The sequence below is a fragment of the Erpetoichthys calabaricus genome, chromosome 12 (assembly GCF_900747795.2).
Source record: "Erpetoichthys calabaricus chromosome 12, fErpCal1.3, whole genome shotgun sequence".
NCBI lineage: Eukaryota > Metazoa > Chordata > Cladistia > Polypteriformes > Polypteridae > Erpetoichthys > Erpetoichthys calabaricus.
The window spans coordinates 25,025,630-25,047,326 of NC_041405.2; the positions used below are offsets into that span (position 1 = coordinate 25,025,630).

The 21,697-nt window shown below is 40.9% G+C and overlaps 1 protein-coding gene across 2 annotated transcripts in view; it reads right to left on the reverse strand.

The window, feature by feature from the left end:
* Positions 1–21,697, reverse strand: part of LOC114661971 (transmembrane protease serine 6) — a 97,045-nt gene that overhangs the window by 70,928 nt on the left and 4,420 nt on the right. For both annotated transcript variants that reach the window (XM_051935124.1, XM_028815243.2), the window contains exon 2: positions 16,467–16,602. In XM_051935124.1, coding sequence (XP_051791084.1) covers positions 16,467–16,602 — 136 coding nt within the window. The remainder of the gene's footprint in view (positions 1–16,466; positions 16,603–21,697) is intronic.

Genomic DNA, 21,697 nt, shown 5'->3' on the forward strand with positions numbered 1-21,697 from the left:
AATTCTGCTGCTTGTTTACTTACGCACACAGAAAAATCTGCTCACATCACTCCTGTCCCCTCTATGATGGTTACCAGTCTGATCAAGAATCAAATATAAGATTATTCTTCTCACCTTTAAAGCTCTTCATAGTTTAGCCCCTCATTACCTGTCTGAGTGGCTGCTTCCTTACACTCCTGCCTGTGCATTAAGATCATCGGACCCTCACTTACTCACCGTACCTAAATACAGGTTAGTGACTATGGGGAGCAGCTTTCATTGTGATGGCCCCTAAAATTTGGAATGCTGTTCCTCTCAGTCTTCATGATGAAAAATCTATTATTCATTTCAAACTCATTGAGTATTATTCGTTTTCTTGTGTGTAACTTCTACTGTCTTGTTAAAGTGTTTTTGTTGAATTGTAAAGTTTCCTTGAGTGTATGAAAGTTGCTACATAAATAAAACATAAAAATTATTATTATTATTATTATTATTATTATTATCTCCACTTTTAGAACTCTGGCCAAGTGTATCCCTTTTAGACTTTGCCACAATTGTTCAATTACTAAAGTTAAATTTAGCACTTTTAGTTTTAATAGAAAAATGATTCCCTGAAATATATCCTGAGTTTTTATGGAATAACACATTAAAAAACGCTTTTCTATTGAGGTTATTATAAAAATCTTGCATATTATAAAAAGTTGCATATAAGCATTGATACTTGTGCTAGGGGTCTATAACACACTAGGTGACTGTTCTGGCAGCTCACAATCGAATCCCCATATCATCACAACGATGTGGCTCATCTCCTATTTGAAGTAGACTCATATTTTAATTTACCTATTGAAAATGTCTCCCCAATTTTTTGAATTACAAGCCTTTTATTTTTTGTTTATGTTTAACTAGCATAGAGAAATGCCCATTTTAATATTTTACAATGGTAAGGACGTCTGTTTTGAACATGTTGTGCATTTACGTAGTTCTGTTCACCTGATACGCCTTGTGGATCCTGTTGCCTTTTTACAACAAACCTTTAGCCCTTACATTCCCTTCATTTGTGCTTCTTGCCCTGTTGTGGATGGAGGACATTGTAACGTCTGGACACACAGATGTACACCACATGATTTACTGTCTTACACCGGCCACTTCACTTTATTCATTGGACATTCCCACCCTCTTGTGGATGCCTGACAACTTCACGCCTGGTCAAGGGTATGGATGCTGGATGGACGGACGTCTTATTGATTTATAAATACATATACATATATATATATATATATATATAGACACATATATATATACATCCATCCATCCATCCATTGTCTCCTGCTTATCCGAGGTCGGGTCGCGGGGGCAGCAGCTTGAGCAGAGATGCCCAGACTTCCGTCTCCCCAGCCACTTCTTCTAGCTCTTCCGGGAGAATCCCAAGGCGTTCCCAGGCCAGTCGAGAGACATAGTCCCTCCAGCGTGTCCTGGGTCTTCCCCGGGGCCTCCTCCCGGTTGGACGTGCCCGGAACACCTCACCAGGGAGGCGTCCAGGAGGCATCCTGATCAAATGCACGAGCCACCTCATCTGACTCCTCTCGATGCGGAGGAGCAGCGGCTCTACTCTGAGCCCCTCCCGGATGACTGAGCTTCTCACCCTATCTTTAAGGGAGAGCCCAGACACCCTGCGGAGGAAACTCATTTCAGCCGCTTGTATTCGCGATCTCGTTCTTTCGGTCACTATATATATATGTCACGGGAGGCTGTGGGCCAGACCCAGCTGGGATGCCTGGAAGGACAGGGAGGCAGTCAGTACATCCCCCGGGCCGCGAAGCGGCAACTGCCCTGGATAAGCAGGGGATCATGGGGATGGAGCAAGGAGGCACAAACCCATGGGGGCCTGTGGCTGCCACCAGGGGGCGCTTCAAGTCTCCTAAAGCCCAGGAGCTCTGCACTTCCACCACACCTGGGAAGGTGGAGGAGGATCCTTCCAGCAACACCCGGAGTGATTCCAGGTGCAAGGGCAGCACTTCCACCATACCAGGAATTGCTGCCGGAAGAGCGTCATCAGGCACCTGGAGCACATCTGGGTGGAAATAAAAGGGCCGCCTCACTCCAATCACGGAGCTAGAGTTGGGAGCGGGAGCAGGACAAAGCTCCCATGAGGAGAGGAAAGGCGGCCCACAGACATTAAGAGAAAGGCCTGTGAGTAGGGTGATTGGTGCTGGGAGCACTGTGTGTTGGGTGGACTTCTATCCATCCATCCATTTTCCAACCCGCTGAATCCAAACACAGGGTCACGGGGATCTGCTGGAACCAATCCCAGCCAACACAAGGCAGGAACCAATCCCGGGCAGGGTGCCAACCCACCGCAGGACACACACAAACACACCCACACAGCAAGCACACACTAGGGCCAATTTAGAATCGCCAGTCCACCTAACCTGCATGTCTTTGGACTGTGGGAGGAAACCGGAGCACCCGGAGGAAACCCACGCAGACACGGGGAGAACATGCAAACTCCACGCAGGAAGGACCCGGGAAGCGAACCCAGGTCCCCAGGTCTCCTAACTGCGAGGCAGCAGCGCTACCCACTGTGCCACCGTGCCGCCCTATACTATATATATAAACTGTATATGCTCATGTATAATTCGGGTCTTGAAACCTGAATAAACGATTATAAAATCAGACCCCGACTTATACGCCCGTTCAAAAATGCGACACTTAATTTTATTTCTTTCTTCTTGCCTCCTCCAATCTCGCACCAGTTTCTCAGACGCATTAAATTTTGTTGAGATAGCACAGTTACCAGTTTCTTTTGCCACTTCAAAGACTTTTAATTTAAAACCAGCGTCATATTTTATTCTGATTGAACGCTCCATCGTAGTTAAGGGACGCTCTTGCGATAAAGGTGTATGAGGGTGTGAGAAACAAAAAACACAGAACAGTGCAAACGTCTCATCGGAAGAGTTCGGGTATTACCGTGTGGTTGCGTAGGCAGAATAGTGAGAGAGGTTAGGAGCACACGCTGATACAGCACATTGCTGCACCCATATAGAAAAAATGGCCGTGTGCTCTGTGGTTACTCTGTCAGGTGGGCGTTAGCATATCATAATCTCTTGGACCAATAGTGTGAGTTTTCCGCATTCGACTTATATGACCGACATTATAAAATACCAGAAATTAAACGGCAAAAGCAAGTCCCAACTTATCCACGGGAGATCTTAAATGCCAGTATGTATGGTATATACTTCAAGTATTAAATTGAGCAATTTTTAATGTATTGCTGATTTCATTTTAGCATATTGCCGGCAGGCTGGACATTTCAAAGTTGATTAACCTATGCATTTGCCTACACAATACATCAGTGTTTCTCTCTGGTTTATATAAAACCCCTCCTGACAGGACAGCTTACTCTGTTTCAAAAAGTGACCTATTGTGCTATAACCCTTAACTGCTCTATCCTACAACAAGATTTAAAGCACAAATTAAATCTAATCTCGTGTGTTGCCTGGATTGGTACGTTACAAAGGCAGAAATTCAGAGACTATCACCTTGTCAGTTCTGTTCCATAGCTTTGCACCTAATGTGTACTGGTCTCCCACCAATTCACCAGGAATCCAACATACTTTAAGATACTCACTGTCACCGGAGCTAAGCTTTTATTTCGGTCCCTCAACTAGAAGAGCCTCCTCATTCTTGCCCGACACCTCAGAGTTATCAGAGTCCAGAAAATTATTGTACACCTCTAGCTCTGGGGTTGATGCCCCTAAGGCAGTGTACATCTCTTACCTTGCCCTTGTATGCAACCATGACTCACGTATTGTATTTCTACCTATCTAGTCTAGAAGTCTCCTCCCATGCCAATTCAAGGGTGAACAATACATCTGTAGAGAACACCTGGACAAATTCTCTATGTCAACGCAGGTTAGCTACCTTCTCATTAAGTTCAGAACCCTTGTGTGACTCCATCTGCCGTTATGTAACTTTCAAATATTTTTAGGCCTTTGCCGGCTCCCCCACAATTCTATTTTCCTTCTCCTGTCCTGTTTGCTTCTTTATGTGACCAAGTGTCATTTGTTTTACTTTCTAGAACAAACATGTGGAAATATCCACCTACACTCTATCTTAGATCACCCCATTCCCAATTACACAGTATGCTTTGACATCACTTTCTTTCTTCTTAATAAAGTACAATCTGTTAAGTGCACATTGATAAAGTGTTGATGCATTAGTGATAATGCAATAATTGTAACTGGGAATACTAAGTTATAAACTAGTATTTGTCACAATTTTATAATCTCCATGCACAAGGCACTTTTAAACAAATAATAAATGTATCTATAACCACTATCTGAAACTGTCTGCTATTCTTGATAAATTACAATTTTTATGAATTTGTAAAAGAATTCTTACCGCAGATGTCTGTGTATAGGAATGCTATAATTTCTTTTTGGATGCCTCATTACAATCTAATTATTCTCCTATCAGGATTTACAACATTAAAATCTTCACTTATTCATCATCCTTAAATACTCCAGCCACAATCTTAAATAGTTTCAGAATGCGCATGTTATTAAATGGCCAACATGGCAACTTATACACTATGTTATCGTTGAAAAGAGTTTAAGCACTTTACTGTTGAAAGCATGTTATTGCTTTCTTTGTGTATGCAGTTTCTTTCCAGGTATTGTTCTGGCATATTAAACCTGACCTACTGAAAAGCATTACAAAATGTCATTTTTCCTTCTGTATCACAAAAAACTCTAATGAAGTATACTTAAGGGTACATTTAAAATATGAAATTACACAATGACACAGTTTCACAAATATGCATTTCCCACTAGGGGGTTTTCTCAATTTGCACCAGTTACCTTCCACAGTCCAAAAACATTCAGGTCAGGTGGATTGGCAATGCTAAATTGGTCCTAGTTAGTGTTTATGTGTATCTGTGTGTGTTTGCCCTATGATGGACTGGTGCCCTGTCCAGGTGTTATTCCTCCCTTGCGCCTTGTGGATGCTGGGATAGGCACCAGCTGCCCTGCAACCAGAAAGAACCATCGGAGAAGTGAATGAGAATCATGAATCAGACAGGCAGTACTTGTGTTTGTCCTTTAAACATCCAAGAAAAAAAGTACTCTGGCGGCATCACACGTGTACTTTAGCATTCCCATTGAGCTCTCCTGAATCAATTTGTTTGTGGTCACGAATTGGTTCCTATGATCCACTGAAAAGAGACATAAAAAAAAAACGAACAAATCTCTTGCTAATCACCCATCATTAATAAAGCTATACTGAATCCAATGGGTGCACCAGAAAACCAGTAAGAATTGTGCAGTATCCAATGCATGCACCAGCAGAATTCAATCTGTGTGTCGGCTAACTGAATGAGCTGTGAACAAATCGAATGAGTTGTGCTGAATCCATTGTGTGCAGCACCAGCAAATCAATATGCATGTCACCTAACTGATTGAACTGTGCTGAGTCCAGTGTGTGCTAACAAACCAAAATGTGTGTCAGCAAACTGACTGAGCTGTTCTGAATCCAATGTGGGCACCACCAAATGGATAGAGTTGTGTTAACTCCAGACTGTGCTCTATCAAAGTAATATGTGCGTAGGCTAATTGATCGCGCTGTGCTGAATTCAATATGTAGAGCAGCAAAACGGCTGAATCCAGTGTGTGCTAACAAACCCCTATGTGGGTCACAAACTGATCGAGCTCTACTGAATCCAATGTGTTTGCAAACAAAATCGATAGAGTTGTGCTGAATCCAATGTGTGCACCACCAAACAGATATGTATATCAACTAAGTGACCGAGCTGTACGGAACTGAATGTGTGCACCAGAAAACTGAATGTGTGCACCATCAAATCGAGAGAGTCATGCCGAATCCAATGCGCACACTACCAAACACATATGTACAGTATATCAACTAAGTGATTGAACTGTACGGAACTGAATGTGTGCATCAGAAAATCGATAAAAGTCGTGCCGAATCCAACGTGTGCACCAACAAACAGATATGTATATCAACTAAGTGACCAAGCTGTACTAAATTGAATGTGTGAACCAGCAAACTGAATGTGTGCACCATCATATCAATAGAGTCATGTCGAATCCAATGTGCGCACTACCAAACAGATATGTATATCAACTAAGTGACCAAGCTGTACGGAACTGAATGTGCGCACCAGAAAACTGAATGTGTGCACCAGAAAATCGATAGAGTCATGCCGAATCCAATGTGCGCACTACCAAACACATACAGTATGCACAGTATATCAACTAAGTGATTGAGCTGTACGGAACATAATGTGTTCATCAGAATATCGATAAAAGTCGTGCCGAATCCAATGTGTGCACCAACAAACAGATATGTATATCAACTAAGTGACCGAGCTGTACTAAATTGAATGTGTGCACCAGTAAACTGAATGTGTGCACCAGCAAATCGATAGAGTTGTGCCGAATCCAATGCGCGCACTACCAAACAGATATGTATATCAACTAAGTGACCAAGCTGTACGGAACTGAATGTGTGCACCAGAAAACTGAATGTGTGCACCATCAAATCGATAGAGTCATGCCGAATCCAATGTGTGCACTATCAAACAGATATGTACTGTACAGTATATCAACTAAGTGATTGAGCTGCACGCTGCACAGAACTGAATGTGTGCACCAGAAAATCGATAGAGTCGTGCTGAATCCAGAATGTGCTCCAGCAAACCAATATGTATGTCAGCAAACCTACTGATCTGTGCTGAGTCCAATGTATGCACAAGGCTAAAGTATGCAACTGCCAGCTAACCAATTTATGTTCCAGCAAACTAAGTGTTATAAATAAATTGAAATAAAAAGAAATCCAATGTGTGCACAAGCAAACCAATCAAGTTGTGCTGAAGTAAAACCCATAACTGTTTAGGCACACCAATAGTGATGCACTAAAGCCAATAGCATTTCAATACAGCCGTTCTAAAGACTTACAAGCTCTTCAAGTGAACACACCTAAAAATGGACTTTGTGCATTACCTTTTGAAACACCTTGCCTTTGATAGATAGATAGATAGATAGATAGATAGATAGATAGATAGATAGATAGATAGATAGATAGATAGATAGATAGATAGATAGATAGATAGATAGATAGATAGATAGATAGATAGATAGATAGATAGATAGATAGATAGATAGATAGATAGATAGATAGACTTCAATTGTCCACAGGGGGAAATTTGGCTTTTTATAGAAGATCCTTACATGCATACTGTAAATAGGTAGATAACTAAGTAAATAAATAAATATACACACACATTGGTCTGAACACACACCAGAATGACTATAAAGCAGGACAATTCAAAAGAAAGAAAATTACTGATTGACAGTCCCAGTGAGACATAATGCAGGTGTATTTCTATTTTCTAAAGGCCACCAGTGGTGTTTCTTGACACACTTCTGCTGAATGATTTGTTAGCTGAAAGTCCTCAGTGTTGGTGTGTCAGAGAGAGGATGTGCAACATTGTTCATAATGGCAGTCAGTTTTGTTTAAATTCTCTCCTTTACTACGACCTATAGGGGGTCCAGAGTGCATCCCCTTTCAATCATCCTGTTGATTTGGTGGGCCTCTCTGAAAGTGATGTTACCAGCCCAGCACACCACACCTAGAAAATCGCACTGGCCATCAGAGTTATAGAAAATATGAAGGATGTCACTTCCCATATTAAAGGAACAGAGTCTCCTAAGGAAGAAGAGTTTGCTCTCTCCTTTCTTATAGAATTCTTGTGTGTTCGAAGACCAGTCCATTCTGTCATTAATGTAGACCCCCAAGTACTTGTAGGAGTGGACCACCTCTACATCCACTCCCTGAATAGTGACCGGACATAGAGGCTCTTTGATGCAGTGAAAGTCAATAAGCAGTTCTTTGGTTTTGCTGATGTTTAGTTGCAGACAATTCTCATTGTATCAAGAAACAAAGTTTTCCACCTGACTCCTACACTTTATCTCATCCTGCTTATCAAAACACTCAGAATCATCTGAAAATTTCTATAAGTGACATGATCTTCTGTTATATTTGTAATCAGAAATGTACAGAATGAAGAGTAATGGAGTCAGGCCTGTTCCTTGTGGTGCTCCAGTGTTGCTGACATCCATATCAGAGACACAGTTCTTGAGTCCCACAAACTGTGGTCTACCTGACAGAGAGTCCATTACCCAGGACACCACAGGCTCATCCACCTGCATATCTCTGAGGTTACTTCTTAACAGGGATGGCTGGATAGTATTGAAGATGTTGGAGAAATGAAAATACATAATCCTCACAGTGCTGCCATGTTTGTCCAGACTTATGGAACAGATAGATACTGTAATTGCATCCTCTACTTCAGTGCAGTAGTTAGCCTTAAATTATTGTAACTAAGACACCTTTCACCACAAATGTTGACATGCCTCCAATTTTCCCCACTAAGGGGGCATATGCATCTTTATCATCTAGAACTGACCTTTAATGTATTGCTTTTGTAGCTGTGATTGTTAAAAGGGCAGCACTGAACTCATTCCTACTATCCACTAGCTTGGTGTGTAGCTTCTCTCCCTAGTTACCTGTCTTGGTGTTTCCTGACTGTGGTCTTTCATTCACTTGCTGAGCTCTTCCTGTGACTGTACATCACACCACACAACATATTGTTCAATATTAAATTAACTCTTAGTGTCATCAGTTAAGTATGTATATGGAAACATTGTTTTCACAGATATGCTTTCTAGTGTTAATTTAACACTGGCCAATTTGCTGTGTAATTGCCAGTTGCTGGGAAGCCACATGGTCCTCTGGGTCATGTGCTTGATGCCAGAATATTACATAACTGTTTTAGTTCCCTGGGTGAAAAAAGTCAGATCAAATTATGAAAAAGCAACTGCTGTTTATTTGTCAAGGGTGCCGACTTAAAAGCAGAACAGGAATCGTTCAGTCTTTAGAGAATCAATTTATGGCAAGCTTATAAAGGATGAGGTAGGAAACGCACAAGTTTATCTGTCTATGAATATCTGGGGTTGGTTGCAATACAAAGTGGAGTTATGGTTTTATGAGGTTTATCAAAATCTTTTTCAAAGTCTCCAGTTGCTGAAAGCACAGTGGAAACATTTAATAATGTGGAGACGATGGCTGCAAATAACATGTCAGGGCCAAAATGTCCTTCCCTAGGGATGGATCTACAACAGTCTGCGAGCGAACCACTTTGAACAAACAGTGTGTTGTTGTTTTTGACAAGAGATCAAGCTAAGTGATTACACAACACTCTCTGAACGCTCCCACGGCTCAATAATAATTTTGGGAGTACGATCTGGGACAGGTCTCATGTGCCACACAGCAAATTGAAATGGGCTTGTCATTCATGAGGTGACTCCAGGTTAAAGTCTGAAATGTCTCATTCTGCGAATGAGGTGAAAGCAAACATGTCAACAATAAAAATCCATGCAATCATTTCTTTTTCTCAGTTCATTGTGTTTAAATTTATATGTTGCAAATGAGCAATTTCTGTTTGGCTTTGCATGATGCTGATTCTTTTCATCTCATTCTATGTCACTTTCAGATGTGGTTATGAATTCAGCTAAAATTAAACCAGTTTCATCTCCTGAAGCATGCAGTTTCTCTGGCCAAAAAAATATACATAAATAGTAAGTACAGCTATGAAGAGGATGAAGAATGGAAAAGCCGTTCGTCCAGATGACATACTTGTGGAAGCATGGAGGTGTTCAGGAGAGAAGGCAGTGGAGTTTTTAACCAGATTGTTTAATGGAATCTTGGAAAGTGAGAGGATGCCTGAGGAGTGGAGAAGAAGTTGACTGGTGCCGATATTTATGAATATATATACTAGCAAAATACCCGCGCTTCGCAGTGGCAAAGTACTGCCTTAAAATTGTTATTAAGAAGAAAAGTAAACATTTTTAAACTGAGGGAAAATATACCAATAATTATTTGTTAAGGATCTCTTTGTATACCACGTTGTCAGTTCGCCCGTCTGGTTGTAATATGACCAAGCTGTGCGCTGAGCTTACTCTTGAGCATGCAACGTACAGTTGGCCATGTGAAAAGCAATCTTGCCTCAAATCAATGCCAACCTTTTGTAGGGTCTGTACCTGAGACTTATTAATTGTCATTGCGAAGCAGAACCTTACTGGAAATTGGAGGCGTTTGAATTGAAATGGGAGATCAGAGGGTATAACGGGGATGCGAGGAATAAAAACTCTCTCCCCTGAGCCACTGCCAGTAAAAATAGTTGCATTAATTAGGTTCTTTTGCAGACACGTGACCTGAAATCTCGTGCCGTTACAAAGTTTCGGTGGCTGTACACAAATCCACAATCGGCTTTTTTGAGCCAAACCTGTTGTTTTCTTATGAACCGTTTTTTATTATTGGGATCGTACATAGAAACAGAAGCTCTATTAAACTTGTGGATTTGCGTGCGAGTATTTAGCGACAGCGTGTCTATTAACTTGTGGATTTTTCTGCGAGTATTTGGCGGCAGCGTCACGAAGTTGTTTCCGTCTAGCTGCATCATAAAATGTACCACGACGTATGACACGCCTCCTTTTTACTGTTTTCTCACAGGTTGGATTGCTGCTGTCATAATCAGTTTGAGTTTCATGGTTTGTTTCAATTACGTTAGTATTTGCAGGACTTGTTGTGTTGAAGTGACATTCGGTATCTGTCAAGCGTTGTAAGCATACAACCGGTTTCATCAATAACTTCGCATCCAGCTTTTGAGGGTTGAAACATTCATAAACATCAAAGTGTCCACTACTCAAATCGTCACCTGTGAATCTAAGATGTTTAAGAGGTAGTGGCGGTTCTCCAAACGTGTAAAATAGGCAGGCAGCCAACTACGTGGGAGGCGTGGGGATGGGGGACGCAATATAGGCAGGCAGCCAACTACGTGGGAGGCCGGGAGACGCAGGACACAACCCCGCCTCACACGGCGACCGAGCTGCAGGCTATGGACATATATATGTACGTAAGTAGGATTCAGTTATGACCATTAAGCGTAGAATTTCGAAATGAAACCTGCTTAACTTTTGTAAGTAAGCTGTAAAGAATGAGCCTGCCAAATTTCAGCCTTCTACCTACACGGGAAGTTGGAGAATTAGTGATGAGTGAGTCAGTGAGTGAGGGCTTTGCCTTTTATTAGTATAGATATATACATTATATATATATATATATATATATATATATATATATATATATATATATATATATATATATACACTGAGTATACTTTATACATAAAATATATGTTGTCTTACCTTGCATAACTGAATAACCCTTATGGCACAATAACAATTCAATGCATTTATGGTCACTACAGTATTTGGATTTAATAATCTTCATGTGGGAAAAGGCTGACTTGCATAAATAAGTAGAGCCGAATAATGCAGTCAAGGAGGCAGCACATTTCCTCATGTTTGGGTACTTTTCCTCTGTGAGTAAGTTCCAAAACTGTCCATGTGCTCCAGATTTCAGCTGAATGTCATCCTGTAGTGTCAAAATCTCATCCTCCACTGTAGAGGAGTTTTAGGTGAAACAGTGTTGCAATTTTTGATGTGAGTGAATCACCCTCAATATCTTCCCTAAATGGATAGCACTTAAATGTAGCGATTGGCTCAAGTAAAGCTGTCTTGAAACCATCTGTCAAAGTCTGACAGGCAATTTTCAATCTGCTCTGTGTAGCGTATGCTGTCAAGTTACGCACATGCCTTCCATTGCGTCTCCAGCTCTGACGCGAGGTGTTGGATGTTCCCCAAATCAAGGCGCTGCAGCTTTGAGGACAGATGTTGCATTTTTCGATTGAAAACATTAACTGAGCTAATCATATTGACCATGGAGTTCTCTTTTCCTTGCAGCTGTAAATTAAGCTCACTCAACATGTTGGTCAAATCGGAAAAAAAAATGCCAAGCCTAGCGGCCATTGATCATTATTAGGTTGCTTGTATTCTGCATGTTTAATGACAAGGAGAAACTCCTTTTTCTCCGGCCAGGGGTCTTGAAATTTCAGCAGGAATTTCTCCCTAGCCATCTATCTCAACGAAGGCCTCTTTTTATCATCTCTCCATCTTGGAAGGACTTCTTATGCTTAATGATCGAGTGACTCACCCGGAACGATGCTTCGGTGTGTCTGCCTTTGCTTTTGAATTCAGCCGAGTGAAAAATGACGGCTGTCCGATTAACTGCAATTTTAGTTCCCTCTCCTTTCTCTTTCTCAGATCGCTTTTCGGAAGGAAGTCAGTTTCATAGTTTTTATGAACAGTTCGAAAGTGCCTTTCCACATTTTCCTTCTTTGCAATAGCAATGATAGATTGACAGATCAGACAAACGCACTTCGATTGTGACATTCTGAGAAAAAAAATCCTGTTCCAATTCCACATCCAGCCCATACTCTCCCCAAAGAAATATTTTTTTAAATCCCTTCTTTTGCAGTAGCTTGCAAGTTTGATCGTGCGTACGGGATGACCAGTGTGTTAGAAGAAAAGAGATCTCAGACTGGCCGCCCAGTATGTCAATCAAGTGGAAAATGCCATAGGGAGGATATGTGATAGACTAAAGTTTAAAAAAAATTTTTTTTGAATGCAACGCGATCTACCTGCACTACCTTTGCAATCTACCCGTCAATCGTGATAAATACATTGGACACCCCTGTTCTATAGTATCATTTTGGTGTTATGTGGCGTATCATCATATTATCATCATCTATATATATAATTCACTAAGCTGCCGACAAGAAGCCACCCGTGGAAAGCACGCAAGACAGCCACGCCCACCAACTCTAAGACCATTGGATACGATGACAACTCGCAGAGCCACGCCCACCAACTCGGATGCCGCAACTCACAACACTGGGCGTCATTCACGTTCGCCTCTGCTAGACTCCACATGCACCTCTGAGCCACGTTGACTTTTCATTAGTCAACCTCAGTAGAACCTCGGTTCACACAGAGGCAGCACGAGAGAGAGCCGCTCACACACACAGGCAGCAGCAGAGAGAGACAGAGACACACACACAGGCAGCGCCAGAGAGAGAGAGAGAGAGAGAGAGAGAGAGAGAGAGAGAGAGAGAGAGAGAGAGCCGCGCACACACACAGGCAGCGCCGGAGAGAGACAGACGCACACACACAGGCAGCGCCAGAAAGAGAGCTACGCAGACACAGGCAGCAGCAGAGAGAGACAGAGACACACACACAGGCAGCGCCAGAGAGAGAGAGCCCTGCACACACAGGCAGCGCGAGAGAGAGAAAGAGAGAGAGAGAGAGCCGCGCACACACACAGGCAGCGCCAGAGAGAGAGAACCCTGCACACACACAGGCAACCTGAGAGAGAGAGAGAGAGAGAGAGAGAGAGAGAGAGAGAGAGAGAGAGAGAGAGAGAGAGAGAGCCGCGCACACACACAGGCAGCGCCGGAGAGAGACAGACGCACACACACAGGCAGCGCGAGAGAGAGAGCTGCGCACACACAGGCAGCCAGAGAGAGAGAGAGAGAGAGCCGCGCACACACACAGGCAGCGCCAGAGAGAGGGGGCTGGACTCATAAGGTAGAGAAGGTAGTTAAAGAATGCACTGGGCTTGATTTTGTTTTCACTTCTGTTTACAGCGATCGGTTCGTAGCGTGCATTGTTGCAATGTTACTTTTCTTGGTGGTTTATTAAATTACGGATTTTTTCAAATGTTCATTTTTTTCCGTGTGCTTAAATCTCATTAAAAAAAAAGTGTTTTTAGCCAGTGGTTGGTAGCGCTATAGCGCAAACTATTGCAGTGTTAGTTTTCTATGTTATTCAAGGTTTTCTCAGTGTTATTCAATGTTTTTACATTTAGTTCACTATTACGCTGTGCATTCTATGGTTTAATTAACTATATTTGTGCTTAAAAACTTAAAATATATATTTACATACAGTTCGTGCAGTCTGGAACTGATTAATTGTATTTACATACAATCCTATGGGAGAAATTGTTTCGGTTCACGACCAAATTGGTTCACGACCAGAGTTTTGGAACGAATTATGGTCATGAACCAAGGTTCCACTGTATTCTTTTTGGTTATGACGCACGACCGCGTCCACCATTGCAAACTGTTTTACACGCCATGGTCTTACAGTTGGTGGGCGGGTCTCCATGAGTTTCTCTTGCGAGTGGGCACATGACTAGGCGGTGTGTATGCTTCGAGAACGAGGATGGACACGGCAGTACTATCAAAGAAGAGGCATGTTTGTGACAGTTGTGAATCACTGTATGCAGCGAGTAAAACAGTTTCCGAGGGGTATCCCATGGTCTTAGAGTTGGTGGGCGGGTCTCTGTCAGTTGCTCTTGCAACCGAGCACATGAGCAGGCAGTGTGTATGCTTCGAGTGCGAGGGTGGATGCGACAGGACCATCTAAGAAAAATCATGTCGCGGATGTGAATCGCTGTATGCAGTGTGTAAAACAGTTTGTGAGGGGTATTCCATGGTCTTAGCAGTGTCTATACTTCGATGTGAATCGCTGTATGCAGCGTGTAAAACGCTGTATTGTATGTTACCCTCTCCAGAGTTACATCTTTTCATTCACCTACAGTCGTATCCTCAAAACCAACCCCATTTGGACAACTGTGTCTTTCAGGAAGTGTTCACCCATCAATACATAATTATGCGGCATATGCTACGCCGCGGGTTGGCTAGTATATTAAAATTTTGCTTTTATAAAGAGAGAGGAATCAAAGAAGAAAGTTCTGCGTGATCAAAGAGAAAAATCGGGATCAATTTTTGTGAAACAGTATGTGAAAGGAAACAACCTATTATTTTGTGATGTCATCCTATGCATCACCAAGGGAGCGAGATTTGGGCTGCTGGACAAGGACAATGATGACCTGCTCTGTGTTGGTCAGGGGTGCAGGTAAGAATTTCATTGGTAGGAACTGTCTCTGAAATGAACTGATAACACGACATTATTTATTATTTAAGTCACAATGAAACAGAATGAAATGCGAGTTTGTTTAGTGTATGCTGAGTCGCTGTTCAGAATACAGCAGAAAGAGAACAGCGTCAGAAAATTTTACTTTTACTTGATGAAAGGCATTTATTCAAGTCCATTGAGTGATGAGGCACTTGTTGTTTTAGGTTTTGATGCCAATACAGCATCATGATTTGCAGCAATTCAAATCAATGTTGAATGAATCATCCTTATCGAAGACAGACACTGGTGCTTTGTCCTGTAATAATTCGGAGAACTACTGTGAAACTGCAAGGAGGCTTTCACTAGTCCATAGATTCAACTCTTCAGCAAACCATTCACTTTATTCATGTGCAATTAAACATTTGTTGATTAAGCCACAACAAAGCAGAATTACAAAGAAATAGCGTTCATGGTTCCAACCCAGCAAAGAGTCACCGCAATTATGGAATTCAATCACAGACCAGCTTATGAGAGGAGTGAAATTGGTAGAGAGGTAACGTACATGACAGACGGGACACTAAGAATGACAAAATGATTATTAGAAAAGCTAATAAACAGTGGCTTTCTCACCTTATCTGATTATACAAGTACATCTGGGAAATGCGGGGTACTTCCGCTAGTTAGTTATATCTTCTGTGATAGACGACTGGGGTCCTTGCCCGGTTGGGACAACCTTCTGAGGAGAGGACCAGGGGAGAAGACATATCAATAGCAGTACCTCCCCCGGGACGCGGTTGCATCAGGGCCACGGGTTTGGAGCTTAGAAGATCAACCCTGTTGGGGTCCGTGGCCACCACCAGGGGGTGCCTGGACAGCTCTGGAGTCGTGGTCTGCAGCACTTCCACCACACTGGGATGTGCTGCCAGAAGAGGAGCTGGATTCCCATGCAGCATTTCTGCCACACCTGGAAGTGCTGCCGGAAATTGATCGGAAAGCACCTGGAGCACTTCCCATGTGCAGTAGAAAAAAGGCCACCTCACTCCATTCAGGGAGCTGGAGTTGGAATGAAGAGGACAGAGCTTGCAAGAGAGGACTGGAGGTGGCAGATGAGAAGAAAAGGAAAGGAAGGAAGGAACAGAGAAAGGGAGAGAGCATTGTTTGGTTTGTGTACTGTGTGTGGGAAAGAAGAAGCAAATAAATGTGTGTGTTGAGGTTTATTCTGAGTCTGTGTCGACGCTGATCTTTCACACTTTGTATACACTGAAAACATCAAATTTGCAGTTTTCACTAATCAACGTGGTATTTTAAATACATGCAATTTAAACTCTAAGCTTTTAAAGTGTAAATAAGTTCTCAAAAGTGTACAGCATATTGTTCTGCTACAGTGCTCTACCTCTTCATGACCTTGACCATGAAAATGGATGCCTGAAGGGAGATTTCATGATGAATGCCAACTGAAAGCATCTGAGTGCAGTCCAGCTTGAACAAATATATCAGATTACACCGCTAGAGCACAACCAATTTGGTAAACTTCGAAACTCGTACTTTCCTGTGAAAAACATAGTTTCATTTAAACAAAGTGAACATTCTTACCTACAAAATACCAGACGACAGCAGCAACTCCTGCAAAAAGCAGAACAATCAGGACAGGGGCGATAAATGAAAAGATATCTGATAAAAGGCCATTCGGCTTCTCTGGGTCCTCAGGGATAGTCTTGATTTTTGGAACCTGTTAAGGACAAAAAGTTGGAGTTGAAACACTCATAGGGAGGAAGGAGAACACTACCTGGAATCATTTATAATGCAAGTGAAGTGAAGCTACCTGGGAAATTTATGGACATTCTTACACTAGAAAGCTCAACCTGCTTTTATTGAGTTAACTAAAATGGAAGCAGCACATAAAGTGCATGTCATGGAGTACAGAGTTATATTCAGACACTTTTAAACAGATGAGAAGGACGAAGCTACTTAGTCATGACACGGCACCTGGAAATGCAGGTGTTGCTTGTGCAGGGTGTACAATGACTTTGTTGTTTGTTCAGCGGCTCGAGGATACAAGAGAGCTTTTCTAAGATACTCATCAGAGGCACTCGTACTTATTATCTCTGACCACACAGTAAATCTGACTAGAGCATCTCAACTTTCCTGCTTCTGACTAGAAGCTTTAATTTAAGAGGTCTGGATGGAAAAGTCTCTGAAACAGATGTGTGTATGAAAGGAAGTATGACAGAAAACAACTGAGCAGAGCAACTGCAAATGCTGAACTGACATGACAGGCTTGTCTACTGAATTATCAACCAAAGATGCGTAGCTCCACTTAGTTGACCAAAGCAATCCTGACATGATGCAACACACCAGAAGGTCTGCAACACTGCTTAAGTGACCAAACAAACTCCAGAGTGGCATCCAGAGATGGACGAATAAGCCCGAAAGAGTGAGGAGTGAAAAAAAGCAAAGAATTACTGACTACAGACAATGCATCATTATTGATGAACAAGAAAGAGGCCGGAGAAGCTCTGATGAAACAAACATACATACATATATTCTTAAATCTGCAAAGTCCAATTTAGATTCATGGATAGTCTTAGTGTCTTCTGGCAGCACAGGGCACAAGGCAGGATCCAACCCTGGACAAACTGCCAGTCCATGCAATTCTAAACACTTTACTAATAAGAAAGACTCAAACATCAGGTTATTAACCATTCTGACATAATATGAATGACATGAGAGGGTCTTTAACAATAATAACTGACCACAGAGTGTGTTATGCAGCTTTACTGTTCAAAGGAACTGTTAATACTACTACAACAGAAAACGGACAATGACCACATCAGGGTTACACAAAAAAAAAAAAAAAATGTCTGATGAAAAGTGTCAGATTTTTAACTCATAACTGGTCAGATAAAATTTAGATACATAGAAAGATAGATTTTACTGTAGCAGGCAGGGTAAGATACATAGACAGATTTTAGTATAGTAGGTGGGATAAGATACGATAGATAGATAGATAGATAGATAGATAGATAGATAGATAGATAGATAGATAGATAGATAGATAGATAGATAGATAGATAGATAGATAGATAGATAGATAGATTTTAGTATAGTAGATGGGATAAGATAGATAGATAGATTTTAGTGTAGTAGGCAGGATAAGATATGATAGATAGATAGATAGATAGATAGATAGATAGATAGATAGATAGATAGATAGATAGATAGATAGATAGATAGATAGATAGATAGATAGATAGATAGATAGATAGATAGATAGATAGATTTTAGTATAGTAGGTGGGATAAGATACAATAGATAGATAGATAGATAGATAGATAGATAGATAGATAGATAGATAGATAGATAGATAGATAGATAGATAGATAGATAGATAGATAGATAGATAGATAGATAGATAGATAGATAGATAGATAGATAGATAGATAGATTTTAGTATAGTAGATGGGATAAGATAGATAGATAGATTTTAGTGTAGTAGGCAGGATAAGATATGATAGATAGATAGATAGATAGATAGATAGATAGATAGATAGATAGATAGATAGATAGATAGATAGATAGATAGATAGATAGATAGATAGATAGATAGATAGATAGATAGATAGATAGATAGATAGATAGATAGATAGATAGATAGATTTTAGTATAGTAGGTGGGATAAGATACAATAGATAGATAGATAGATAGATAGATAGATAGATAGATAGATAGATAGATAGATAGATAGATAGATAGATAGATAGATAGATAGATAGATAGATAGATAGATTTTAGTATAGTAGATGGGATAAGATAGATAGATAGATTTTAGTGTAGTAGGCAGGATAAGATAGATAGATAGATAGATAGATAGATAGATAGATAGATAGATAGATAGATAGATAGATAGATAGATAGATAGATAGATAGATAGATAGATAGATAGATAGATAGATAGATAGATAGATAGATAGATAGGCATTATGCAGATGGATTTTGCAACAGATCCAATTCTGTCTATCGTGAATATTCCCCATATGTACAAAATGAAACTAAAAGATGCCAATTACTTCTCTGCTTCACATCATTTCAGGGCAAATTCGTCAGCTCATGATGGCAACAAAAGAAAATCAAGAATGTAAAGATCAGGGCTGTTGGTTTGAGTACATTTATCACAGCTCATGTTCTGCACATAGTTTAATAACGAAGTGACCTAAAGGACAGGAGACAGGACTGGTGACAGCAACGTGGACAGTTTAAATGGAGAGCAGTCATTACAAGAGCAGTGGAAATCATTTCTGAAAAGTTTGGCTTCAATTATGTTTTTTGCTTATTTTTTTCTATAAAAAATGAGATCTTTGTTACTATTGAGTGAAAAAATGGGAACTAAGCTGCAGTGCGTGCAGTCACCTTTTTTGGTTTCAAATAATTAATGCAAGGTTGCTCTCAATAACAATATTATTTTAACAGATTAAATAAACCAAGTCAGGGCACTTCAACCTGGATGATATCTATTAATCTTAGAAAAAACTGAAGTTAAAATATATATAGTATAAAAAACCCTGAACACAGCTGATGTGAGAGCGATTGCTCAGATAAGCTCCAAATGAGCCTTCCTGACCAGAGGAGCTGTAACTCCCTTCGCAGACGCTGTGACACTGGACCGGGGAGGTGCTAATGCAGGATGACTGGCCAGAATGACCTTAAGATGCTTCCTCTGTAACCTACTGACTCACCGACTGCCTGACAAGAAACTGCTCACCATTGGCAGATAATTTAAGGAAAATGTTTTTACCAATTAGCCCTGAGGTGTAGAAAAAGTAAATTTAAATGTTAAAAGAGTGGATAAAACTGTGATGTTGTTTTGCATTTGATAGTCAGAAAGGGTGATCTGGGTCGCAGACTACAGCGGGTGCAGGACAATAGAGATAGTCAGTGGCATTATGGCTCACGTCCTACCTGTGTCCTTTTTTATTTTGATCTTATATATGTTTGGTCTATAATAATATGTGCAGAAGAATTATTATCAATACTATGTAAATAATAATCAAAAATTGTTTATTACTAAAAAATTATCTCTTACAATAGGAAAAAATATTGTTCTAAAAAATATACCATTCAGTCTTTATTTCCATCCTTTTCTTATGTATTAAGTACCTTTATTTTATTTTACCTGTAGGGAAGCATAACATCTTTTGATTTACTTTGAATGTGTATACCATACTTTAAACTCACTACATTGCCAATGTTCCTTAAGAAATCAGAACTGTTGCTATTTCTATCCTGCATTGTACTTTTGGTTCACTTGTCTGACATGGTGTTCCTGCACAATTATTTAGCTGGGAGTTTAAAATCATCACTCCAGCTCACAAGTGCACCATTAGTTCAGTATAAATGTCTTTGATTCTGTAATATCATGATAACCATTCCAAGAGAAAAACAATCTGGCTCCTGGATTGCAAGCCTTAATTTACATTTACATTTATTTGCTCAGCAGGTAATGTTATCCAAAGCAACTTACAAAAGTGGTCAGTATAGTCACGTAAACAGCAGTCTGGGGGGCTTTCTGAGAACAAGTGTTGCAGGACAAGGTTACAAAACTGATCATCACAAGTGAAAAGCTCAATAGAAAATGCAAGTGAGTTCTGCTTTCTAGGTTCCAAGCACCTACAGTGCCAGCTGTCATATCTACATGGAGTGACGGAAATGTACATACTGTAAATCCTCTTAAATGAAAGTCTACAATGCACACTTTAATTACCTCTGAATTGTCTGATTTGTAATCTTCAACTGTGGAGCAGAGGGGTAAATTGAGGAAAAATGTGCCTTTGTTAAAAACATTATGGAGGCCTCTGTACTGCGGTGGGTTGGCACCCTGCCCAGGATTGGTTCCTGCCTTGTGCCCTGTGTTGGCTGGGATTGGCTCCAGCAGACCCCTGTGACCCTGTGTTCGGATTCAGCGGGTTGGAGAATGGATGGATGGATGGATGGAGGCCTCTGTAACAGCTAATGTCAGTGAGATGGATATTCACCGAAAAAGAGAGTTTACCAATGCATCTTAAACACATTTAGGGAATCACAGCTTCAAATGGATGTGGGAAGCTCATTCCACTATCTAGCAGGTACACGTGAGAAGAGTCTGGATTGAGATTTGATGTTACCCTGAGGCGACATCACCAGACACCATACATCAGCACACCCGAGTGGTTGAGTAGGACCACAAGTTTCTTTGTATGCATAGATGTTGACCCATCGAATACGCTGTAGGCATTTATCAAGTATTTGAATGTAAAAAGTGTTGCTACGGGGAAACAACGTAATGATCTAAAAAGAGAAGTGACTTGTGTCCACCTCAGCTGGAAGGACACCAGATGTGCCACTGCATTTTGAATCATTGATGGAAGCTTGGCGATACAAAGAGGTACTCCTGCCAGCCGAGAGTTGCAGTAGTCCAGACATGACAAGACCAAAGCCTGGACCAGGAGTTGTACTCATTATTGGTAGAACAGAATAAATGACCACTAAACATGTCAAACAGAATTATTTCTCAAAAATACACTGACCAGATAATGACTGCTCATAGCATCTTTGAACACTTTGCAATAAGCAAGAGCCTACCGTTAAGTTTGTGATCATTCTAACCCAGTGTAGCAGGCCTGAAAGACACTTTTAATATTCAATTGCTCTCCAAATTGCCTCCAAGACAGCTTAACTGATCAGAGAGGCTGCTGGGTTGTTGTAATATGGTATAACTCTATCCTTCACAAAATCTGACCAGATTTTCTCTGAAATTTGGCTTTTAAATGACCAAATGGTCTTACCTCATT